The 27,326-nt window shown below is 40.4% G+C and overlaps 1 protein-coding gene and 1 long non-coding RNA gene across 2 annotated transcripts; both read left to right on the top strand.

The window, feature by feature from the left end:
• The first annotated feature begins 21,950 nt into the window (after positions 1 to 21,950).
• LOC6573446 lies at positions 21,951 to 23,101 on the top strand. Its single transcript, XM_001999491.4, has 2 exons — positions 21,951 to 22,059; positions 22,130 to 23,101. Exons 1-2 carry the CDS (start codon positions 22,051 to 22,053, stop codon positions 22,961 to 22,963), a joined length of 843 nt encoding a protein of 280 aa, XP_001999527.2. The 5' UTR covers positions 21,951 to 22,050; the 3' UTR covers positions 22,964 to 23,101.
• A 131-nt stretch (positions 23,102 to 23,232) lies between these two features.
• On the top strand, positions 23,233 to 24,944 carry LOC122756817. Its single transcript, XR_006356661.1, has 3 exons — positions 23,233 to 23,510; positions 24,323 to 24,515; positions 24,567 to 24,944. It is a non-coding gene; the product is annotated as an uncharacterized LOC122756817 (long non-coding RNA).
• Positions 24,945 to 27,326: the final 2,382 nt, after the last annotated feature.

Genomic DNA, 27,326 nt, shown 5'->3' with positions numbered 1-27,326 from the left:
GGGATGTCCCCTTCTGCTGGTTTTCCGCTAACCTACGGATACAAATTTTACATTGTGGCTTGTATACCTGTGGTGTGCCACAACCATAACAAAAGACTCTACGATCCCTCAGGCAATTTTCCCAGACATGTCCCTTTTCTTCACAGTTCCAGCATGTCAAGTTGGAATGGGCTTTTTGCATCGCTGCAATTTCTAACTCTGCTGAATCTGTCTCTTCTTCAACCTGAATTCCGAGACCAGTATTCTCGATTTCATTGATTTGACGACGAAACGCAACAGTTTTCGGTCGAGAGAGATTGGCTGATTGACTTCTAAGGTCATTTGTTAAATTTTCGCTCATTTGCACTAACCTACGCAAATGGCCAACTGAACTGATAGATTGGTACAGTAACTTGTGCCGCATCTCAGGCAACAGGTTATTTTGCAGAATTTCTAATAATTCTTCTTCGCCTATTTTGAGGCCAAATTTATCAATTAATGCAGCCGCCGAATCGTGAAAAGCGACAAAAGATTCACCGACCTTTTGCTTTCAAGCTCTCACTAACTCTTTACTCATAAATTCTGAGCGATAATCTTTATATTGCTGTCGAAGTGCTGCACAAAAATCATTCCATACAATTCTATCTACCTGTTTATGGTGCCTCCAGAACCAATCTCTAGCTTTCCCAGAGAAAAGAATGTGCAAATGTTTGCAAAGCCCCATAAAATCACTATCGAGAGTTTCGTCAGTAAGGACTCTCACACGATAAATAAATTCTTCCACTCCTAGTCCTTCAGATGACCCATCAAAATGGAGATTCCATTTCTGCATAATGTCAGCTGTTCTTCTGCTTTGGACAGACGAACCTCCTGGCGAGTATGCCATAGGAGTCGGAATAGACGGCAGCTGCTCGCTTGAGCTGGGCCGTGAATCAATACGGAGCGCCGACATCACACGAGTGACTGACTGCTCGATCATTTGCTGAATTATATTATAATCAACGCCTGCCGATTCTTGACGAGTATGGCCGGCTCGATTGGGTCGGCCTCGTCGGCGGGTACTAATGCCTCTTGGAGGAGGAACTACGTTTCGGTCAGAATTATGGCTTGCATCTAAACCGGATATAATTACCTCACTGCCTTCGAGCGATCGCTCTTGGGGATGCTCTAGAGACTCAGGCGGAACTTCACCTAATGCTTTGGCTAAATTACGCGTTACCATACGCGAACTACCTGGAATTGCTGATGTTGAAGCTGGTTTCGGGTCAGGTGAACAGTTACCAATAACCAGCTTAATTGACCTTGGGTCCAATGTGGACTGACATTCCGGACATTCTTGCTTATTTTCCAGCCACTGTTCTAGACATAACTTGTGAAAATTGTGCTTACAAGGGGTACAATAACATTGCTGGGTATTGCTCATCCCTTGGCTACAAAGACTACACAAACTAACAGTTTTCTCTACTGTGCGCATATCTTGAGGACTTCTTGAAATAGGCATTTTGTATCTAAATATTTTTGATTTGCTAATGAATGTAACAAGTTTGGGTTGATATAATGGGGAAGGTAGCTAGGTTTTGTGCTGTTGTGTGCTGTTCTTGCTATATTATACAATTAGGGGAAATAATGGATTTTGGGCTATTGCTACTAAAGCTGGTTATAGAGTATTGCTATGCAAAAGCTAACTAAAGTGTGAGTGTTCGGCAAGGATACGCCAATGCAGCATATACACAAGTTCCAGACAACACTCTCAACATTTAGCAACTTCTGTCATAACAACATCTACTGGCCAGACGGGTATGAGTTTATATTGCACCCAGATTCATCTCATTTGGCCCTGCAACAACTACCAGAGAACAATCAGTATTGATATCCGAGCTGGGCCCAATATACAATATTCTGGAATCGTATCTGATAATTTTACAAAACACAATTAAAATAATATCTAGATGAAATAACAACTATACGAAAACAAACGAGCAAACTTGGTGATACAGGTGTTATTATAAGTTGAATTTATCTTATTCGGGTTTCTCGGTCTGAGATTCAGCTCGAATCTTTCAGCTTCGTAGTCCCTATTAAGAATTGATTTGACTCATCTGTCACAGTTGCGATAGGCCGACCAAGCAAGTCCAATCTATTTCAGCACTCTGGACACTGAGTTTTCAACCATCACCAAAATGGGTGTTTCAAACAGCCAACTCTTTTTCTGCGATTAGAGAAAAGACCGTGTTGATTATTTGAACATTAAAAATGGGACTCTGAAAGCGTGATGCCTATAAAGCTGCATACTTTCATGCCCCACGTTGGGCGCCAAAAATTTATGTAAACAAAAGTGTTCATTCAGCAGAGAGACTCTCTCTACAAAGCACTGACTTGGCTTTGTTTTTCGGTCGCAAGACAGATAAGCGGGACCTTCTTGTGCCGTCGCTCGTCGGGAGTGTGGGGGGGTTCTTTTCTGCCTTGCGATCAGAGTTCATAAATTTTAATTTGTAAGATCCCTTAAACTCGAGGTGGAGCTATACTCCACGAAAAAAAAACAAATTATACTGAGGAATTAGGGGAAGAACGGGCACAAATTTACATCAAGAACACCGACACAACTAAGCGTGGCCATAGATGGCATTCGGCACACGCGCTCTTTACCCACCCAACCATGGTTTTTCACAAACAATTTTACCAGAAAAACCCCAAAGAAGCTCCAACACTAACTAGCCTACCCCATTATTTCAACCCTTCTTCCAGATTAATGACTCATATTGTTCTTGGTTTCATTCCTATTATTCATAATATTCATTTCCATTCATTTAAATAATATCTAGACATTGGGATACTAAGATTACAATCGATTATTTTTCTTATACAAACAATGTTGTTATTATTCTACATTATTATTTTACATTATTATTAGTTTTTTGTTTTTTTTTTTTTTTTTTTTTTTTTTTTTTTTTTTTTATGCTATTCTTTAAATTGTTCTATTTTCTATCGTAAATCTTTCTTGCTATTCAATCCTATTTATTTGTTATTTATTTATTTCATATTTATATTCTCATTTTTTTTTTTTCTCATTTCATGCTAAGTTTGTTTTATTTATTTCATTAATTTATTTAATTGTTCATTTTATTTAATATGATTATTATTATTATTATTATTTTTTTTTTATATATATTTATATATAGATATATATTTATATAGATTTAACTTATTAAATTTGGTTTATTTATCTACTTTATTTATTTATTTATTTATTTCTCTGTTTATTTTACCTCTTTTTTTTTCATAATTTAGGTGAAATCATTTAGTTTAATTCACTTGGCAAACAAATAGATATAAATATAAAGAAAAATGGTCTTAATAATTTTATTTAAAAATGTGGTTGCAAAACAAATTATTTTAATTTAAAAAAAAAAATATGCTTTGCTTCATTCTTGCATGCAATTATTTCCAAACATTATATTATTACTTGTTTTTTTTTTTTTTTTTTTTTATATATTAATTCATGTAAAAAAATATAATGGTTTGGGGTTGGGGGGAGTGGGAGTACAGGGTATCTTCCAGCACTTACATGATCTTTAGATTTTTTCACTCCAGCGATGAAAGGCCTTTCCTCGTGGTAGCTGTAGCGTGGCGTTGAGGTTACAAAAAGAATATAGGGGCGGACAAACACACAGTTTTTGTTGTTTTTTTTTTTTTTTTTACCTTTACATTTTTATACTTCTTTTTATATTTATATCTATTCAAATTATTATTATTTTTTCTTTCTTACTTTTTCGATTTTTTATTTATTTATTTTTTTTTTTTAAACAAAAATAATTTTTTCTTTTATTTATTTATTTTTTTTTTTTTTTCTACATTTATATATAATTTCTTTTATTATTTCTTTTACTTCATGTTTTTTTTTTTTTTTTTTTTTTTTTATTGTTCTACTTTTATATGTGCATATATGTATCTATATATATATATATATATGCATATATATGATAAAGTTTATTATTTCATTATTATGTTATTGATGTTTTTTTTTTTTTTTTTTTTTTTTTTTACGTCATCGTATTATTTTTTCTATTTTCATGCTAGTTTTAAGTCGTGGGTTTTAATTTTACATTTTTCTTCTTTTAATTTGGTGAACTATTTTAGTTGCTAGTAGCAAAATTTTTACAGTGTACGTCACATATGTAATTGAAGTGTGGTTTTTGTTCTTTTTTTTTTTTCGTTTAGTTGATTATGGTAGAACTAGAGTTTTTGTTCTTGACTGTGTGTAGTTTTTTTTTTTTTCCACTTTTAGATTTTCGCGGCTTAGAGTTTTTGGGGTTAAAAGTTTTATAGGTTTAATTGTCACTATGCAATTTATGAGCCACGATTCACGTTTGTGTTTCCCCCGCCTGCTGTTGAAGTTCCTCCAGCCTTTCGATAAAGTTGCTGCGATCGATCTTGATGGGCCAAAAAAATTAAAACAGAGCCCGTGTCTAGGGCAGGCTTTTCTATATTGCCGTGCCCAAATTTGACACGGGCGTCAAGAAAATTTTGTTGCTGCGCTAGAGAAAAAAGTTGCTTTATTTAGCTAATATGCCACAATATACCAATCTTCGTACCTTTATTAATTATTGCAGCGCACGAGTTCCTCACCATATATGTATATATATTATATACATATATATATATGGATTTAGTGTAAAGTCGCAACGTGGAGTTCTAGAAAAAGGGCTCAATTTTGCACTTTTTCGGCTTATATAGCTTTGGGTAGATAAAAGCTTACAGGTTTTATTGCCCCTAAAGTTGGCTGCACTAATATTTGTCGCTGCAGAATTCGCACAGCGCGACAAGATCAGCTGTTGCGCGTGCGCGACAACTTTTCGGCACCCACCGAAAGCTCTCAATGCAGCGCTGCAAGCACTGAAAAAGGTTCGCTGTACCTTTTCAAAGCTTTTGCAAGCGCGCGTACTTTTTGAACTATTTCTTTTCGTTATTTTTATTTACCCTTATTTTTTTGTTTGGCTTGCGACCATTACAAAGCTTGAGCTTGCCATGTGTTTGTTGCTGTTGTGAGTGAGTGAGAGGCCATGTTGGTCCATTACTCCCGCTTATGCTCCACACATGTGGCTAAACGCTGAAACTTTTGGCTGCAAGAATTGTGGGTTAGCCGCAGCTGCTGCAGTTGTTGCACCTACCTTGGTGCGCATCTGGGCGAGCACCTGCACAATGTCGCCCCGCAGACACGCATACATTAGAGTGGTGCAGCCCTCGGCGAGACGACTTCTTATTGCCGTAGTCGCATCCGCAGCGGTGTCCGTGCTCGCATCCGCTGCCGCCTCCGCATCCCGCTTGCTGCCGTCCGGGGGCATCTTCGACTTGGCTGGAGTTCGCCTCGGCTTTGTCGCCTTCGCTGCCATTGTCGAGGCAGCATCAGTGGCTGCCGCTGCACGTGACCGTCCCGGCAACGGACTTTGGAATTGCAGTTGTTTCTTGACGTGCGTTTCGGCATTGTTGGGCTTCAGGCGCGGCGGCTTGGCCGGTGGCGCCACGGACTTGGCTTCCGTTTGCATTGTGACCGAGCTGCTTTCCTTTGAGCTTGCGGGCAATGCGATTCGATGCGTTCATTTTACGAGCTCTCAACACATAGTCAGAGTTTAATGGAACGCACACGCACACACGCGCACACACACTCACACACCTTTAATTATAATTCCAGTTCGCCGACTTACAGTTCTATTTGGATTTGCTGCCTATGTATAATTAAACGCTAATTTGTTTGCGCGGAAGCCCTTGCCACATGCGGGTCCTCTTCGCTCTTCACCCTTCACTCTTCACTCCTGGCTCTCCACTCTTCGGCTGGCTGCGGTTAATGGTGACAGTTTTGCTCATGCAAAGTAAATACGTTCGGAGCTTTCAAGCGTAAACGGAAGTTGTGTTACATGTGTGTGTCTGCTGTGTGTGTGTGTGTGTGTGTGGGTATGTACTCTAATGTGCCAACTGCTTTCGCTCGAACGCCTTTTAAATTTTCAACAGCCTACGACATGCGGTGAAACGAGCGCGAATCGACGCGACGGAACGCGACGGAACGCGACGCACATCAGCAGCCTTTTCAATAATTAATTTCAGTTTTTATCAAAGCACTCACACACACGTACACACACACACACACACGAGCACACATATGCAGCTTGGCTGGCTGACTGGGGAATTAGATGACGCTTTGCTAACTGTCAAATAGACAACGACAGCAGCCAACTTGTATCCCCCAACACCCAGCACCCACCCCCACCCCGCCAATCCAGCTATCTGCCAGCCCTTGATCAGCGCAGCGTCGAAGCGCACAAAAGTGTGCTATGAAAAATTCAATACGCTTACATTTGATTTAAAATGTTCCTCAAACTTCATACAAACTTACACACACCCACACACATGCACACGCACACATGCACGCTGGTGATATCAAAGTAAAGTTCGTTGTTAAATCGCGCGGCAAAATAGTTTTCGATATAACGACTAGACAGTATAGAGAGAATTTCAAGAATTTTGTTTATTTTTGGCAATCATCATGTATAAATTATGACAATGCGGAAAGCAGCATGAAAAAGGTTCTTAGCCCATGATGATAATGATTATGATGACGATAATGAAAGGCAAAAGAAAAAGCAGCTGCAACAACAACAGCGACAGCGACAGCAGCTGCTACTTTTTGCCTTTTATAAAGCGATAAATGGCGAGAACTGCGCAAACCTATCGGTTGATTGAAAACCGAAATGGAATTAAATAAATACGAGAGCGCGCATGCAGATAGCTGCGTTGATGGCATCGCATTGTGGCAATGGAACGGCGATTGCCACGCATCGCATTAAATTTGAGAGCACGTAAATCGCCCGACTGCGGCTTTTATCGATGTTGCCTCTGCCATCTGCCTCTGCCCCAGCCCCAATCCCAGGCCCAGCCCCAGCCCCAGCCCCAGCTTCTGCCTCAGTCAGCCTGGGCTGCAGCTGGTACGTTTGTTGCTTTGCGGCCGCTTTTTGTGCGGGCCGCAGAAGATTTACATTTCATTTGTAGGCAACGATGACAGCAAACACTGCAGCGACGTCGCCACTTGATGATGATTTCGCCAAGGTTTACGAGGTGCTGAGCATCGTTGGCATCGTCGTTCGCATCGCTGGCGTCTTCGACACGCCTTCGTTTTTAATAAATTAATAAAAACCAAGAGTGCTGCAGTCGGGCGTTACCGACTGCGGAATACACAGCCGCAAGCCAAATGTTGTCAGCTTAACTCACCAACTTGCCACGCCCCCAGTGGGCAGATCGGGTAAATAAGCACGACTATATGTTACAAATTTGTATCTAGTTTTTATATAACGCCCAAATGGCTGCAAGACGAGCATTGCAGCAAGCCAATATACTCATCTCACTCCCGTGAATGTGCGAAAAAGTAAAAAGTATACAAAAAATGGCTTTCTCGCGCCGCAGCGTAAGCCCATAAAATTTCCATCCAGCAAATAGTGAAAACAATTTAACGGCTTGAGACAGCAAACAGTTGCAGCCTCATTAGCTGGCATTAAGATTTCAGTGAATGACTTAAATGGCCGAGAGTTTCGACGTAAGCGGATGACCGTAAATGGGCAATGAAAGGATCAAACTGGGAAAGAGAGGATCAGCTGGACGATCTACTGTTCAAAAAGGAATAGGGTAAAGGCTCTAATATATATAGGAAAAGAAAAAAGGAAGATTCCTGGTGGGAGCTTCAAGCCTGATGCTGACGTCATCAAGTGGGGAGCATTGCGGAATAGGCGATCATCCCAACGAAAAGGCATAAATAAAACATTTTATGCTCAAGTTACACCCACGCTCAATTTCTCCCCTATGTATATTAGAATGCTAAATAGAAGCTGTCGCTCTTCGAAGCTATGAGCAGAGCAACACACCTTAAGGCAGCTCAAACAACATAAATACACACACACACACACATAAAAAGACAATCTGCTCGCTATGCGACTGTGTGTAGGCATCTGCATGGAGATCGAAATTAGCTGTACTAATACAGACGAACAGACTGAGAGACGGATACGACTAGACTAACTCTGCTCGTCGTTCTGTTCTAGATTAATAATAAATAATAATTTTTTGTATATGTTCTCAATAAGAGAATGAATGTGAATATGCTCTAAGATCTACATACTATTGGGATAAAGCACGTTTCCTGTCCCTCAATTGGGGCAACTTAAGCACTCTGGTCCGCCACATAGTTAGAAGCTGCATGCAGAATACACAGAGGTTGCATTAAATTAATTAATTTAAGTCCATATCACCAAGTAGACCTATCGCACTCCCCTTCTCGCTCTCACTACCACATTCTCTCACTCTCTCTCTCTCTCTCTCTCTCTCACTCCATTTCTAAGCTGTTATATGTTTGTCATAATCGTTAAGCCATTTTATAGTGTGGCTATAATTATTCTATTATTAAGTACCAAAACATTTGTCATGCACGCAATGCTGCCCTCATTATAATTATTGTTGTGGCTATTGCTGCTGCTGCTGCGGCTGTTGCTGCTGTTGCTGCCACTACTAGAACGGCGACTGTTTATAAGTGATTAAATGTGGCCCACGTTGGTAAACTAAATTGTGCCTCAGGAGTTGGCTTTCTGTCCATTTAAATGTATACATTTTCTATAAGTGTATATGTGTATGCGTGTGTGTGTGTGTGAAAGTGTCTCTGTGTGCGTGTGTGTGTATTACACATGTCAGTGATTGTGTGGCCAGCGACCAAACTATTCAAGTTTGTGTGTCTATGCTGTTGTAAGCATTCCTCTATCTCTCTCTGTGTCTATGTGTGTGTGTGTTTATGTTTGTGTGTAGAGGACTGTGCATGCAGTTAAACGCAAACTCATCCGCTTGGCAAATAAACATTTTAGCAAATTTACTGCCAACTGACAGCTGTCAGCTTTATAACCACCATCAAACAATGGCAGCAATATGGAGAGCAGCGCACCACGAACAACAAACACACACACACACACATGCACACACAGCAATAACCGAGTGCTAAGCAAGGGCGCTAGCAAAAGGTGTGCACAGACCGCAGACCTATTTGCTGAGGGGCCGGAAAGAGACAAATAGGCAGCGACAACTAAATACTCACACACGCACATATATACAGGCAGCTGCTGGAGTGGTTGGGGCACACACACACACACGTGCACACATATACGCAGGTAGAGGGCGACTGAGCAGCCTGGCATTTTCCCCACTTAACACTTCATTGAAAAACCACTCAAAAAGCCACTTTTGCAACGAGTGCGAAACCCTAAGGGGGCATGTGGCAAACACACACACACACACACACACACAGCAGGTGTAGGAGTAAGTAAACTGTTTTGTCTGTCCAGCTTGTTTGCTATTTGTCTGCATCGTTTGTCTCCGCTCCGGCATCGGCAACAGCTCGTGAAATCCTTGTTGCGGCCAGCCTCCAACTTTGACTCTGACTCTGACTTTGACTCCGAGTTTGGCAAAGGCATTCGCCTGGCTAATTATGCTGCAACTAATGAAAATTTAATGCATCTAGAACGGCTGTTGTCAAAGGCATGCTCCACTCCTGCGCCCCTGCGCTTCTGCGCTCCTGCGCTGCTCCGTGTGTATTCAGCGCTTGCCCAAAAGGATTCCAGAGTTTGGTTACATCGTCCTGGCCATCCGCTGTTTACCTTTGACTGCATTTATAACACAAATTGTTGACATTTTCGCGTCAAAACGAGTTGCTCGTTTTTTTTTATATGTTCAGGCATTTTTTTTTTTTTCTTCTCTCTTGTTTTTCCTTTCTGCGGTCCGTTTGAGTTTTTGCCGCTGGGACGAGTTTGTCAGCTCTCCACACACACACACACACACACACACAGTTTCATCCTGGAGGAGAGGCGTCGTCTGGAAGAGGCAGTGGGCCGCTCCATCAGAGCGGACAACTTAGTCAACGCCATGCTGGAATCGGAAGAAGCTTGGGAACTAACAAGCACCTTCGCGGCCACAGTGATGATGGAGCTCCGCAGAGTCGAGCGACTGAGAAGACGAGCTGTCCCAGGCTAAGGTAGCGCATAGTGCTTGCGAAGCAATGCTTTACGGCCGTCCCGCAAGCACCGCGCGCTATCCTAGCCACCACACAACTTGCAATTTTTATTTTGTCAATAAATGAATATAAAAAAAAAAAAAAAAAACACACACAGTTTCAGCTCTCACTTGCAGACTCTAATTTTTTATTATATTTTTTTTTTACCACTGACCAACGCACTTTGTGCGGGCATTTTGTTCACATTGTCACAAAATTCGTTAATAAAATAAAAGTTAAAGAAATTGCGTTGTTTTTAGTATTTTTACACATGGCGTTGACGTTGGCGTCGGAGCTGGCCAAGCACTGTTGGAATCTATCGCACAACTGCCTGCCATTGCAGCAATGTGTGTGTGAGGGACTGTATATGTGTGTGTGTGTGTATATGGGGGTGTGTGTTCGGTGCATGCTCCGTGTTATTGTGTTGGCCACCCAAGTTGTCATGACGATGAGGTAGCCACTGAGCCTAGTGGCTAGCCAAACACGCGCACACTAGCACATCTAAGCCACAGCCCAGACACACACACACACACACATGCAGTAGCTCATGCGTTTCAGCTCTTTGGCATTTTGCTAGCCCTTTGCGTGCCTGACAGCACACATCAACGTTGTCGAGAATGAAGCCAACTCTGTTCGGTAGCTTAATTGGGTTAAACATTGTGATTTTTATTGGTTTTCGTTGGGTGTAATCATGAGGCCAGGATGTATACTATGTGTAGTGTGTGTGTGTGTGTGGGCGAGTGCTCGCATTTTGCAATTTGCATTGCTTGAATGAAATGGAAAATCGCAAGCTGTCAGCTTCACGGAGTGCTTAAAATGCCAAAAGAAAAAGTCTTAACAGCTGACACTGGAACTAAGCGTTTAAATTTCAATTAAACCAAAAGCTAGTCACACCCACACACACACACACGCACATAGACTGGCCAACATTTGTAGCCGTTACAGCTCATAAATTCCTTGACTTGTGTCAGGATGTGTTAGCTGGGCCGACACATTTGCTCCCACAGAATGCCGAAAAGTTTCTAGCTGCGGCATGTCAAGAGCAACAGCAGCTCGAGCAACAGCAGCAACAACAACAACAACTAAAGCAACAACAATTCTAGTAAGCCTGGCTAAGGCGTCCAGTCGGTTAAGTGCACCAGAAATAAACTGCACACTTTGTGGGCCGCTGGGGCAACTTTGGCAGCAGCTGCACTGCCGCACGAATCGAAACAGCAGCGAGCTAAAATTTTGTTGGGCGTGGCAGGAGGGGGCTGTGCAGCAAGCAGCAAGCTGAAAGCAGCTCGCAGTTCTTTTAATTAAAATGGCTTTTTGAGGAGTGACTGCCGTCAAAGCTGAGGAGTCATCTGTGTGTGTGTGTGTGTGTGTGTGTGTGTGTGTGTGTGTGTGTGTGTGTGTATGCCATGTTGGCTGCTTTCTGTTGTATGTGGACTGCGGAATGTGGCATACGCCCACATACCCGCCCACCCTTAGCCCCATCGGCTGGATGGACTATGCCGCATATGCGTGCCATGGCTTATGCATTTATGCGACTGAGCCTGGCAGTTGTTTGAAGTAGGCACTCGTACTTGTTGCAGTTGTTGTTGCTGCTGCTGCTGCTGCTGCTGCTGCTGCTGCTGGTCTACTGGCTGCAACATGTTGTGGCCACAGCTATCCAGTTGCTCCATTTACAGGCCACAAGCCACCCGCATCGCCAAAGCCCTGGCTATGGGGCACTGCATACGCATGGAGCTAAGGTAAATTCTTGGTGTGTTGCGTTTGTTTGTTTGTTTGCTCGCCCCGCACATGCCCTAACCCCTGCCCAGGCCACTCAGGCAGTGTGGCCCGTCAACTTGTCAGACGTTGACTCATAAGCAGCGTGATGACAGTTTGCTAGGGTGCCGAGGGGAGGTGGGGCACATAGGTGCTTAAGAGCAACCTGACAGGCACATGCCTCTCCACTTTTTGACTCCAGTGGAACTTGGTAAGCTGCCTGTCTCTGACACTCTCCATCTCTCCCTCACAGAGATAAGTAGCTCTCTCTCTCTCTCTCTCTCTCTCTCTCTCTCTCTCTCTCCCTATCCCTGCCTGAAACTCCTTTTTGGCAAGCATCAGATCGTTTGATATGCCCCATAACTGTTTCAATTAGTTGCTAATTTGGCAGCAATTCCAGCTCCAATGTTAATTCGATGCAAAGTTTGTGGCCTGCGAGCCGCAGCAGCTTATTGCATATTATTATTATTTCATGCACATCTGACAGCCGGCTTCACATCTATATCAGAGCCTGATTAAGCAACTTGGGCTGTAATTGGGACAACCGCAGCCATTATAAAGCTCATTAGCTGAACAATTTCTGTCAGCTGTTGCCGAAATATTAATTCGATGCCATTCCATCTTGCATCTTGCATCTTGCAGTTCGCTTCGCTCGGCTGCAGTCAGCCGCTAAGATGATTCAACTTAATTGAATCAGCTCAGCGCAGAGTGCAGCTTAAAGATTAATTATCCGAGCTCTCTCTCTCTCACACACACACACACGCATACTCGCGCATATAATTAATTATATTTTCCTCACACACACATATGTGTGCATCTACATACATTGATAAGGTGCTGATTGCAATTCCCAAGTCAATTGCATGCCGAGTGTTGATTTCACTTAATCGCTGCAACCATTTAATGGCCCAATCGAACTCGCTGACCTAAACGGCCATCGGTAGTCGCCCCTTTTGCATTTTATACCCCGTTGAAGTTTTACCACCGCCCCTGTCATTGGCTGACTGCATAATTAATTAGCGCTGTCGCCCGAGGCAACCGCCAAACGCGCAGCTACTGCAGATTAATATTAATTTGATTAAATTTCCCGTAGAGCTGCGCCACCAAAGACAGCCACAGACGATGGCCCCCCAGGGTGGGGCGGCTTTGTCTCATTAACTTTAAGGTGCACTGCCAAATTGGGTGCCTGAAAGCGTTTCGAAATATTCATTTCACACACATACACACAGAAAGAGAGAGAGGGAACCACTTGACTAAAGCTGCCACTCAATGTGTATCAAGTTTATAGTGCGTAACGCCATCAGAAATAGTTAAGAGCATTGAAAGGCTTTTAGCTAAAACGCGTGGCTGGCTATTGCGCAAAAGTGTCAGCAATACCAAAATTAGACACACGCACACACACCTATGTGCTGCATTTATGCATGATAATAAGATTGCTTTAGATTTTATGCGGCCCATCTACGCTTATCGAAACGGCTTTAATTGCATTAACGCTCACACATACACCAACACTTTATGCACACACACACACACACACAGGCACACACGCCAAACTTCCGGCAATGCTGATGGGCAAATTTGCAAATACTATTGCCTACTTATGGGGGCAGCAGCAACGGAAGCAAAATATTAAATTGTTTACCGTTTGCTTTTTATTGTGCTCAGAGCCGAGCAGAAGGAAGGCAATGAAAAATTGCAGCATCCAGCATAAGTATGCCGCATAAGTATATGTAAGTAAAAGTTTTGTGCGCAATAAATTTTATTAGCATAAAATTCGTAAAGCGCTTTCCGAAGTCTTTCGGCCGCTGGCCAGTTATGTGGGTACTACATACTTTATCAAACAAGCTGCAAAAGTTTAAGGCCAGCTCGCCAGATACTCCTGCTCTACAGAATGTCTGTTGCCTTATAGCTGAAGGTGGAATTATTATTATGCTTTTTTTTTTTTTTTTTTAAATAAAACCGTAGAATTCAGTGCCTCTCATAATTTTTACAAAATACCCTTACCAAATAAATTCAAAGTACAAGAATTTTGTAATCGAGTGAAATGTAACTCATTAATAAACAGCGATGTCTTTTTATGATAGAGATATTTGCTTTTACTTATAAGTGATTTAGTGTATCTCTTCCAACTCTTGTATTAGAAATACCTCAAAAATAAATCTAGTTTATTAAATTTTCAATAAATATTATAACCGTTCCACAAGTCAACAAGATTTAGTATCCACACATCTATCTTCTGTCTACTTATATTTCTGCCTTCTCAATAGACCTTGTTTGCTACAAATGCATTTTAAAAACTCGGATTTAAATTTTCTTTCTTTAAATTAGGTTGGTCAAAGTTTTGTTGACCTGAGTCACTATTAATAATCGTTACCTATATATTTAAAGCTGACAACTTGATATTTAAAATTAAAACTAAATTCAAATATATATAAACGTGCAAAGCATGTATGAAAGTGTAGATCATTTACCCCATAGCCTAAATGAAAATGGACCAAAAAAAAACTATTCACATAAAAAATTAAAAATACATAGAAATATATAATCTCTCAATAAAGTTCATTTCACCAACGCTCATTGAATCATAGTGCTTCCGTACTTATATTATATTTATTTAAAGAGAAACGCCTTTGTTCTTGACCTTGGACGACAAGAAAAACTTACCTATGGATATGCCTGTTGGCTTGTTACTCTGAAGAATATAAGAGTTGTGACCTGAAAAAAAAAAAAAAAAAAAAAAAAAAAAACAGAAAATATTACTACATATTTTCAATATAGAAAATCCACAAACAACAAACTAATAAATTCAGTTTAATGCCATAGAAATATCTAACGCTTCCATTAGGCCTCACAGCAATACCATTTGAAATTCACAAATAATTCTTAATTTGAATTTATCATCTTTGTTATTCTAATGCAAAGCCAATTAATCATATGGTGGCCTCCTCTCGCATTACAAAATTCATTTTGCCACCGATCCTGCAACATTATTCAAGCACTCGCAATCCAATTTAATATGAACGAATTAAATATGCAAAATGTACTTGATGATTTATTACCTGCAGGAACGTTTCTCTATGTGGGTCAGAGTCTTGTGACCATCTATCATAATGCTCTTCTACACGTAAAATAAATTTCGAAGGCGAGCTGATGAACCCACTTAGAGAGTCACAGCAGAGTTGATCAACTCTATTCTATTCTCTACTTTCTGAGCTAAATCAGTCAATGGTCGAACTTACACGCAGTTAAGCCTCTGCTTCGAGCTGGCTCAGTTGTGGTGTCACAGCGGGCTCTAATTGTGGCCGAGTTGCCTCAAGTGTTGCATACAATTAATTGTTGCAACGGCAAATTGATGCCGATGCCGATGCCGATGCTGTCCACTGGAAATCTAGTTACCTGCAGCGCAGCTGGACGAAGCTGATTACCTGAATTGAGCTGAGCTGGCAATTGTTTGCCCACGGCTGAATGGCTGCAACCACACACACACACGCACATACACACACAGAAACACTGCGCTCAGGGGCTTTGAGGCATCACGACGTCGCGTTGCCTGCCAACTTCAAATCCAAACTGACCACAAAACACTTTCAGCTTGAACTTTATGCCGCAGAAGACGATGGCGATAGCCGTCTGACGCCGGCAGCGACGTCAACTTCAAAATAATAACAATAAAAAATCAAAGGCAGTAAAAACCAAAAAAAAAAAGAAAACGCGAATCCAAACCAGTCGAAAGCCAATGCAAATAGGTGTGCCTGCCTGCTTGTGTGTATGTGTGTGAGATTCTTAGCCCAAGGGCTTGGCATCGTTGCAAAGGAACTTATGGCCGAGTTGTTGCTGGTTTCTCATAGTGTTGCTGCTGTTGCTGTTGTTTTTGCTGTGCTAATTTGTATTTGCGGCACTCGCATATCAGGGGGCAGCTGATATTGCCATTGTAGCAGCTGTGTGGCTGTTACGGCTCGGTCCGGTCAGCGCGAAAAATGAAGTTGACCTGCTTTCAGTCGCGCCTAAAACTGGAGCACTCACACACACACACACACACACACACACACACATACATTGAGCAGCAACACTTCCGAGCAAATTTACATAGGCTCGGCCGAAGAAATTATGCATGCGGCTGTTGATATTGAAATGCCGAACAGGTTAAACTCCGTGCCGCCCACTCGATAGTGAAATGGAAGTGGAGCCCGTGGCACACACAGTTTCACTTTCGTCTACAAGCGCCAGTTGGCAGACCATAAACACGTAAGGCACGAAGAGCAAACAAAATAAATACACTAAAGCGGAATGGGGCTGGGATGAGGGCGCGACGTCAAAGCCAGCGTCAACGTCAACGTCAACTTCTACGTCAGCGCCATTCGACGTCGACGGCGACAGCGACCAAAACAACAATAGCATGCAAATCGGGCATCGTATGACTTACAGTTGTGTTTGTATGCAGAGTGCAGCCGTTGGGTGTTGGCGCTGCTGACGTCGACGTCGGCGTCACAGGAAGTTGTTACGGCAAAGAGGGTGCTGCTCATGGGTGGCCACCTTTGTGGGTCAGAGCGTCGTTAAAAAACGTCTTGGCATAACTGTGCCAATGTGCGGCATTTGCCAAAGTCAAACGCATTGGCCCAAGCAGCAACAATGTTGGCGACGCCCTCATTTTGACCACGAATAAATCAGTGAGCGTCGCGGCTAACGACGAGAACTTGGCACAAATCCATTAGCACTCACATTTCAGTTGTCGCATGCCAGCCACAAATAATTGAAGTCTATTTGGCTAAACTTGGCCAACATGCAACTAAGCCAAGCCCAAGACAACAACAGCTGACTGAAGCGAAGCAGCCTCAGCTCAGCTCGTTCTTCATGTTAACAAAACGAACTTTTAATAAATTCATTACGCTGGTAATTTACGACACTCAGACATACACACACACACGCCCACGCCCACACACACACACACACATACACAGACAAACGAGCTGCACACTGCATTGGCTTAATGCAATGCCTTACATTACGTATACGCCCCATACATTTATGGACAATCAAGTTTATGGCCATCGAAGCAAGCTTTTATGTGTGGATCCGGAGAACGGCTCTGTTTATCGTCACTTTGCACTTCTCCTTGACATTTCTAAGATATTTTTAAATCGAACTTGTGTGTGGGCAACGCCTATGGCTGGAGGCGTGCTGCAAGTCCTTGTTTTATTGATCTGAGTCGAGTGCATCAAGGAAGCCAAATGTGAGAGCAAACAAATGCTAATACTTTCTTTTCATTTTATTCTAGCAATAACTTGAAATATTCATACGCCGTGTCAACAGCAAGTTTGCTCATAAATTTAATTTTATTAAACATCTAAAACACATTAAATTCCAATTGAAGCTAGTTATTACGCATTTCATCTGAACGTTAAAAGTATTTCTATTTTTATTTTGGATTTATTTACTTTTTTCGGCCAAAAGTTTGTTTGCAAAATTATGCAAAGTTTTGTATAACTTTTTTTTAAGTCTTGTTTATAACATTTATATTTATAGCACACAAGCTAAATATTATGATTTATCAAATCTCAACTGAACAAAAATTTTATTTGCTTCTGTGGTTTTTTTATACCCTGAACCCATTGAAAATGGGAAATCAGGGTATAATGGTTTTGTTGAAATGTATGTAACAGGCAGAAGGAGGCGTGGCAGACCCCACAAAGTATATATATTCTTGATCAGGGCGACGAGCTGAGTCGATTTGGCCCTGTCCGTCTGTCTGTCTGTCCGTCTGTCCGTCTGTCCGTCTGTCCGTCTGTCCGTATGTTTGAACGCGTCGATTTCCGAAGATATAAGAGCTAGAGACTTGAATTTTTTTTTAAAATGACCGTATATACAGCGCGGATGTCGAGTTTGCTTTTAAAATTCGATAAATCATCTCGTTATGTTTTTATCGAGTAAAAACATTCAAGTTCAAATCAGATGCCACTATTGCTAATTGTGAATGATTTTTCTTTTTTTTAAATTTCTCAAATATTCAATATAATATGTAGATCATATGCTGAAAGTTTCATTTAATTCCGTTCAGTCAAAAATTAATAAAAAAATAATCAAATATTTGGCCAATTAAGAAACGCACGTGCAGCAGCTACAACAGCATCGTATGCGTGTGCACACATACATTCAAACTTCTTCTAGAAACATTCGTTGAATCACATCAGCTGTTAGTTTCGTTTAATTTTGGTAGATGGCGCAGCAGCAGTGAATCTATTTGAGTTTTGCCAGCGCCACTAGCAGGAGTGGGGTGGCCTAGTGTGTTAGCTGCATGACGCTTGATCGAGAAGTCGCGGTTCGAATCCCGATCGATGCAACTGATGTTAATTTTTTTAATTGTTTTAAAATATTTTTATATTTTCATAAATGAGTTTTCTATTTAATTTATATTTTTAAATACACCTAAATTGAAATTTTAACTATACTTTATGTGCGTTTTTAATAGTTTGGTTATTCTAGCAGATTCTTAGAATCACATCAGCAGTTAGTTTCGTTTAGTTTTGATAGATGGCGCTGCACCAGTGAATCTATTTAAGTTTTGCCAGCGCCACTAGGAGGAGTGAAGTGGCCTAGTGTGTTAGTTGCATGACGCATGATCGAGAAATTGTGGTTCAAATCCCGATCGGTGCAACTGATGTTAACTTTTTTAATTGTTTCAAAATATTTTTATATTTTATTAAATGAGTTTGGTATTTTATTTATATTTTTAAATACATCGAAATTTAAATTTCAGCCATACTAAATGGGCATTTTTATATGTTGGGTTCAGGGTAGTATCTAGTCGAGCACTCTCGACTAGAGTTTTCTTACTTGTTTTTTATTAAAATTGGAACTGTATTTATTTTTAGGGTCAGGCATTCATTCACAAACAAAAAAATCTTATATAAAGCAAGAAAATGTGTAGAAAAAGGAGAGAAAAAAATAAATAAAAATAATTCACAGCTAATTAAGTTTAAGCATTTGTTGACTAGAAATCAGTTAAAGATATAAATATTTAATTTGCTTATGGATAGATGACCTTCGTGATATGACTTCTTGCCTTATTACAGGCCCACAATAAAGATGACCTTACAGATAAAATGATAATCTTTGCTCCTAACCTAACTGACTCCATAAAAATAATGCGTTTTATAGATACTAATGACTCGTTGGCCTTAAGACCTTGGCCTTATTCAGCCGAAGGCAAAAATCGCGCAGTTGATGGCTATTTAATAAAGCTATTTTAATGAAAGGCTTTTAATTGCCGATTTGCGACAGCCATTAACATAATTTTGGCAATCATTGCCCAAGGTCAACATTTTGGCCATCTCAAGGGCGGCGTTTGTTGACGTAGCCAAAAGAAAGCCACCTGACTACCCAACTACCTGAAACTGCCTGATGTTATCTTTAAATTAAATAAATTACCGCACGCATCGCAAACAACTGACCCAAATTTAATGTACATATATTTGTATACCTTCTCCCTATATATACATATACATTTAAATGTACAAAATGGTTGGGTGAACAAAAATCGGAATGAAAGCGTGGACAACATCAAACGCAGTGCCCGAAACTGCAAACTGATTACCGCTAATTGTGCCCAAGGAAATTGAAATTAAACAAGCCAGACCCAGAGCCAAACCCGGGTGACCTAAACTATGGCCAGTATATTTATTTATATACATACATATATTTTTACAGTTGTGCCTTTGAAATTAAATGAGGACAATTCCCTTCTCTGACTGAACTAAGACTCATTTGCATCAAAGAAACTTGCTGACAAAATAAATATAAAACAAGTAAGAACGTTGCAGTCGGGCGTTACCGACTGCGGAATACTCATTCACATCCCATCAACAATTTAGTAGTTAAGTTTCGCTCTAATACTGTAGAATATACAGGTTTTTCCGATTTGCCACGCCCCAACTGGGCGTAGACACCTCATTTTTGGTCAGTTTTTAGAAAGAGATAACGGTACCCTAACTGCAAAGTTTGAATGCTTACCCTCAAAAAATGTGAAAATTACAGGGTATTTTTCGATATGCCACGCCCCTAAAGAGGCGTAAAAATTATTTTTGGGGAATCGATAGAGGAGGCTACCAGTAACTCAACTATCCAAATTTGAAGCTTCTAGCTATTATACTTTAGGAGATATAAACTTTTGCGGTTTGCCACGCCCCCTGTGGGCGGACATATATCCGACAAAACTTTTTGGTCTTGGGTGATCAGTCCGAGTATATATACCAAATTTGAGGTCTCTGCCATCAATAGTGTCCAAAATATAGGAGAATTTAAAAAATCACTATATCTTCAGGTCCGATTTGCCACGCCCCTAATAAGCGTAGACTTATAATTTATCTTCAGACTTTATAGAATCATACCATTAGCTGACGTGCAAAATTTCAGCATTCTAGGTTTACAACTTTAGGAGATACAGTTTTATCCGATTTGCCACGCCCCCAATGGGCGTAGATATATCCGCCATAGCTCGTGATCTTGGGTGGTCAACGCGGACCTACATACCAAATTTCAGCTTTCTAGCTCTTCAACAAACATGATTTCTGGTATATCGGAAAATGCATTTTCCGATTTGCCACGCCCCTAGTGGGCGGATCGGGAAAATTTTTACACTTTATAAATGGGAGATATACACGAGTATGTGTTCCAAATTTCAAGTCTCTAGCTTCAATAGCGCCGAAATAGATTGCGTTCATACGGACAGACGGACAGACGGACAGACGGACGGACGGACAGACGGACAGACGGACGGACAGCAAGACGGACATTGCACAAAACCAATATACTGATTCACTTTCGTGAATGAGTATAATAAAGCAAGCACAACTGCAGAGAAAACATATTTTTGCATGTAATTGGACATTTGTTGGCCATTCATCACTTAATTTGAATTATTATTAATAATAAGCCGACTTGTGCCTTGTTTTTTATACAAAATCAAATAACTGATGAATGAGTGAATTAAATGTGTATAGTTTAATGCAAAAAGTGAGCGAATTAAATATGCATGATTGAAAATTATGTTGGATTTATATGTGAGACAAATGGGCAGAGAGAGAGAAAAGGAGAACATAAACACATATTGCATAGTTCAAAATACATGCTCATGAATACGTATGTATATTCCAATTATATATGTATATTTTAGAAGGATAAAAAAGCGTACTCGAATTAACAATGCGTATATTGAGTCGAGTGGCACCGAGGCCAAATCACGTATGTGACTCAGAGACACAATATTATATTGACCGTGAAAGAATTGGACTCGCAGAGAGATTTTTTCACTGCTCGAGCCTCAAACGAGCCGAGCCGAGCCGAGCCGAGCAAATGCGATGTGTTGATACGAAGATACATGCAAAAACTTGAGTGATTCGACGCCTGTATGCTTCAGTTAAATGTTGTATGCCACTCTGGGTCTTATTTATTCTCATTCTTTTTACTGAATGCAGTGAGTTATAAGCCCTTGAGTCCATGCGAACTCCAACGCACTCAACATGTTTTATGCCCCTCACTCATTCAGTCTCATTTCGAATGGACTCTACTTTGCTATGTTATGAGTGCGGCCATGCAGCCCCTAATATGTATATGTCGTAACGTTAATATTATTCACGCTTCGCACTTATAACTATGCACAAAACGAACAACAGCCGATTGCCTTTTGTGACTTGATAGTACTGTTAGCATCAATCTAATATTTCAACAGACAATCACCACTAACACAACGTCATAATATCGAACACATATAATATTTAAGTTAAGCCAATTTATTATTATTATTTTTTTTTTTTTTTTTTTTTTTTTTAATTTAAAGATTGGCTATGCAAAAGTTCTATCTGCAAAAATTTCCTAGAGCTGCTGTTCCTGTCAAAAGCGAAATATTTTGGGCTAGCTATGCAACAGTTTCTTAGACCCTGAGACGCGCCTTTGTTGTAGTTGCAAACGATTCATTTACTCAGCATGTTCAGATGATCGTTAAATTATAGTAATAGCTGAACTAAATAGGAAATATTAAAATTTATGTACATGCTTAAACGTAAATTTTTGCAATGCTCAAGCTCAAGCTAAATCCATTTAATATTGCCAACAATACTCGTATCAGAAATCCAATATAAATGAATGCAATGCAGCAGGCGCTGAGATTAATGTCAGCTTTTGTTGTATTTTGTTCACAAAATGAATATACATTCACACACTTAGACAGCTGACATTGAAGGAGTTGGATCAAAATGGCTCAGGTAGGCTATGAAATAAATTTAGTTTTATAATATAAGCTAACCAGTCAATTTTTATTTTATACCTATAAAGGGTAACCAAATTTCTGTTCTAAGAAAAATGTTCGGCTTGGGTAAAAAAAAACCCGAAAACTCGTACATAGTGCCTCAGAACTCAAAAATCAATTTAGATAATAAACCTGCTTATAAGGAACACATCGCGAATCTCAAGGAGAATAATTACGATCGCACCGTCATGAATAAGTGTCCACATTGTGAAAATATGGCCAAGAACTTTTTGTACCTGGAAAGTCTTATACGCAACAATTGCGATAAGAATCCGAAGTGCAGCTTGTGCCAATCGTCCCTCAAGTATCTACAGTATGTGAATCGAAACATAATGCAAGTCTTTGGAAACTTCGACTCGATTGTGCAGGCTGCACGCGTATTTTCCACACAGGTGCCACCATCGCCAAAATACTCAGTCAGGAAGCCCCCGCCCAAGGAAGAGAAGTCCGGTCGCTCTGAGGGCGGCGCCCATCTAAGTGCACAGAAATCTACAAAATCTCTGAAGCCAATCAAATCGCAAAAGTCCAAGAAATCGATCAAATCATCGAAGTCGGGCAAGGCATTGCCAAAGTCAAAGACCAAGACTTCTGCGGGTGCAAAAAGTCACACGAGCCACGGCAAGATGGTTCTCAAGAGTAAATTCAAGTCGAAACCGGTCAAATCACCGAAGCTGAGCAAACAACTCAACAAGGTGGTCCGCAGCGCCAGCCAGTACCAAAACCTGCGCGTCATGCGCTCCAAGGTGCCCACCAAGACGCTCAAAGCGAAGAAGCTGCGCAGCACAACGGCACCCACCAGCATCAACTGGAGCCTACTTAAACGCAATATGCCCAAACACACCAAGTCATTCGGTGTATAATAAATTGCAGATAACGAGTTTACCTATTAAATGGCCTGACCGACATCATAAACTCTTGAGCTGTATCAAAATTATCCGTTTGAAATTTGTGATGAGCAAATATTTTCATAAAAATAAATATACAACATTTCTACTGTATAACATATTCTACTGTATACATATAACATCATTTTAAAGTGTTTCAGTATTGTCACTTTGAATAAACTGCCGCTCACTAAATTTACATAATTGGCCTTTGTGTTCTCGCTCTAAAATCGGCTTCATAATTTCCTCTGCTCGTTTGCATAAAATTGAGGCTCGACAGCAACGGTTTTCCACACATATTATAATACTATGATAAAATTGTTCGATCGAATTGCAAGGCATAGCTCGATTAAATACAGGGCATAGCATGGCACGTATTCATTTTATTGGCAGTATGATTGGCAATTATCTGGCCTTGTTGACGGCAATCTCAGTTGCCTTTGCGATACTTTTCAAGTGATTTTTGGAAGCAGCTCGATAAGCAGTACATTCAAATCGAAAGAGAAATCATTGAATAATACGAGTGAGTATACCCATTTCTTCTCATTAAAGACATGCATTCAAGTGCTCTCTGAGGAACTTTATTTGATTTTCGATATAAGCCTATCAGTCCTTTCGACAGCGCAAACTCTTTAATTTGAGCTGATCTTTGATGTTGAATCTTTTGAAAATTACTTACAAATTATTTTGCCTCTATTCATGGTTCACTTTACAATTCCCTGGTTTTATTTTCCATAGTAACAGTAAACTTGCCTCACGATTTGTTAGCCCAACTCAATTTTATTTAACAGATGCGAATATTTATATACCCTAAATGCAATGCATATATATAAAAAAAATAAATAAATAAAAAATTATTTATGAATGCTGGGTGTTATATAGGTTAGGCGGAATCTGTTTCTGAGTCCTCAGAGCAATCAACTAGAATACGCTGATGGTGAACTTAATTTAACTGAAAGTCCAACATATGCCTCTTGTGCGCTTTATACACTAGATGTATGTATATATGTATATGTATATAAGTCTGCTCTAGAAAACTTTCAATACTCAAATCGAAATACGTCAGCTTTTGAATATTTTCTATCTATTATAGAAAAACCGAACTGAATTTACATTCACTTATGCATTCATTGTAAGGAAAATAAACATTGCAAATATTTGAAAAGTGATTTTTATAGGAATAGCAACACAGTTTATCCATATATGTACATCGACTGGTCATTTAGAATATCTATGAGTCAGGCATTTCCGCACTCTATGCATGTTGTAGGCAAAGCAAAATGCTTGTCGGTTATTAAATGATATTTTTGTATTTTTACCTCATGGCCAAACAAGTGAGTTTGATTTTGAAGTTAACGAACAGCCAAATATTTTGTCAGTTTAAACTCGAGCGGGGGGCAAACGTCCACAGGGACCGGAGACCGGTGACCGGAGGCAGGAGTCCGGAGACCGGCTCTGATGGCAGCAGGCAGCAGGCAAAAAACGGACAAACGATATAACTATACCAACTGACTTTCGGGATGCCATCGTAAGTTTGACAATTTTACGCTATGCACCCACAAATATGCCGTATCCGCAGCTGTGGCCTCCAGTGGATGGCCCTTCATTTGTTTATCCAGCCACCGGTCATTCATATGTATTTTGTGTGTGTGTGTGTGTGTGTGTGTGTGTGTGTTTGTGTTTGTGCATTTTGCCCGTTTCCAAACTCGCCTCGCTGGGCATTTGGCTAAAACTTATTAGACACAAGTGTATTTAGCGCATATGTGCCAGGCAATGGGTAAATATCTGCGGGTCAGCCGCTCTGCTGGGAAGCAAGCTTATAGGTAAACACATTCATATACAACGTTCGGATGGCCACACTAATTTTTCGGAATATGTCAACATGGGAGCTCGCGAATAGTGCAACAGGAAAAACTAATTTTACTATTGCACAAAAGCGTGTGCAATTCACAGAAAATTACCCCCATGTATTTTAAAAAACTATCTAATTATAAAATAATAATATGAAAAAAAAGTATGTAAAACATGCTAGCCATTTTTTTTTTTTTTTTTTTAATTTATGAGCTTATAATTCAGTTAAAACAGTTTTCATAATTTCACAATTATCTACAATTCAACTAATAACTAGATGAAATGTTATTATTTAAAAATAAATTGGGTTTACATTAATTATTATTTGTTATTTATTTGATTTATTTATTTAGATTTTTTGTTATTTATTTTTTTTTTTTTTAATTATATTTTATTTTTTTAAATTTAGTTTTATTTATGTAATGTTAATTAATCTAAATTTTCTATATCAATCAAGCAAATGTTTGGTGAGCGTAATTTATTACTTTATTCCACCTAAGTTTATTTATTACTTTATATATAGCTAAAATGTCCCAAGTCTATTATCTACATAGCTACAACAGTTCCTTAAATAAAAATTAAATTTGGTGAAATTATTATTATATATTACATATATGTATGTATGTATTTCTTATTTTTATTTTTTTTTTTTTTTTTTTTTTTTTTATTTTCAAAAAAAACTTTTTTTTTTAATTAAATTTATATAATTTAATTTATGCATTTAAGTCTACTTACATTTAACCAATTTATTCAAACAAACAAATATTTCTTTCACAATAAACCGTTTATTGAAAATCATTTTGAATCTCCATGCACATTTGAGGCAGTCGTAGAGCATCGAAAGTACACCCGAACTCTGCTAAATGAACAAAATAATATTTTTGCTGATACTGTGGAACCGACTCCAAACAATGGTGGCAGACCAAAAATTGTGCGACACTGCCGCACAATTCCTTTGTAATTAGATAACGCAACAAAGCAGCAACATGGCAACCACAGCATTTCCGCTGCCGGAACGTTTCAATCGTCTCGCTTCAGCTGCTTGACCAGGCCAACGCGCCGCCAGGCTACGCATAATGCCCCACTCCACCACTCCACCACCCCGCCCCCCTGATGTGCGCACAGCTGATGTGCTGCTGCAGTGCACTTTCCGTACATTTTCATTTTCATTTTGATTTTACGTAAAATGTTGAGAGCATTTTCTGATTATTTTGCAAAATCGCAACGTTTACCGTTGCCATTGGCAGCATAATAAGCCGCCAGCAGGCCGATTGCCGCAGGCACAGAAAATCCGGTTTTCGTTGCTATTTCAATCGCAGCACTTCCCTCCTACAATGCCTCGTAGAGCTGACTATGGCCAATTTCATTGTATGGCCAGACTTTGGGCCAAATGAGATCTTGGCTTAAAGCCCTGTAGCCATTCTGAAACCACTTTACACGGTAGTCTAACCAACATATTCGAAAATGAGCCCCTGACCCTTGGCCGATTAATGCTATGGTCAATGCTTAGTGGGTAAGAGAGAGTGAGAGAGTGGGGGGTGGGGGGAGGCAGGCCTGTTGGCACGCAAATTTATCAAAGCCAAGATGTTGTGCAAGCCGAAGCTTAGCGTTCCACAATGCTGCTGCAGCAAGGGCTTAGCTCCATCTGGCCATAATTAGCCGCTCAGCGTTATGTCCGCAATGCAGAGGGCGTGCGCGTGGGCGGGGCAAGGAACGACGACAAACAAATGGCTCACAAGGAGAAGATTTAGTGTGCTCTCATGCAACTAAACTTAATATTTCACGTGCATTTAACCTCCGGGTTTAAATGTCGTAATTTTCTCATTGGCATCCAGTAACAGAGGCAGCAGGAGGAACAGCAGCAGCAGCAGCAGCAGCAGGAGCAGCACCATCAGACCCGTCCTGAGGCATTGCACGAGTGTTTTACTGTCTCAAAGTTTGTCTCAATTACGTGCGTGCCAGACTGAGACAACTCGCTCCACTGGCCCCCAACAAAATATTAAGACTGCGATATGGTCGTAGAGCATTTCTCAGGGCACACCAAAGTTTCAGCTCGCCGCAGACGGCCCCTCCCCCCTACCCGCCACGCCCCTTCCGTTTGTCATTGGTAACTTTTTAATTAAAAGTTTCATCCGAGTAATGGGATATTTGCACTACGAAATGCGATGTCGACCACGACGATACTGGTGGCGCTGGAGCTATTTGTGGGGGTGTCGCCAGCAACGGTGCTACGCCAGCCACGCTTGTGCTTGTGCCACTTTGCTCTTATTGGTTGCAAGTATCTAATTGCCAAAAGGATTTGCCTTACATAATGTTGCGCTGACCCTCATTCCTATTTTGTGTATTTTCTTCTTACATTTTTTTTTTTTTTATTGGCCGCCAAAACTTTGGCCAAACGTTGCCTAATACCAAACTATGTCCCGCTCAACGTGAACCCAGTTAATGAGCGGCCAACATCACGTGCGCAATTAATGAGCAGGCGTTTTAA

This window comes from Drosophila mojavensis, unplaced genomic scaffold (genome assembly GCF_018153725.1).
Source record: "Drosophila mojavensis isolate 15081-1352.22 unplaced genomic scaffold, ASM1815372v1 contig_16, whole genome shotgun sequence".
In the NCBI taxonomy this organism is placed as follows: Eukaryota; Metazoa; Arthropoda; class Insecta; order Diptera; family Drosophilidae; genus Drosophila; species Drosophila mojavensis.
Note: the sequence above shows the minus strand (reverse complement) of the source record. Positions and strands in the feature narration are given on the sequence as shown.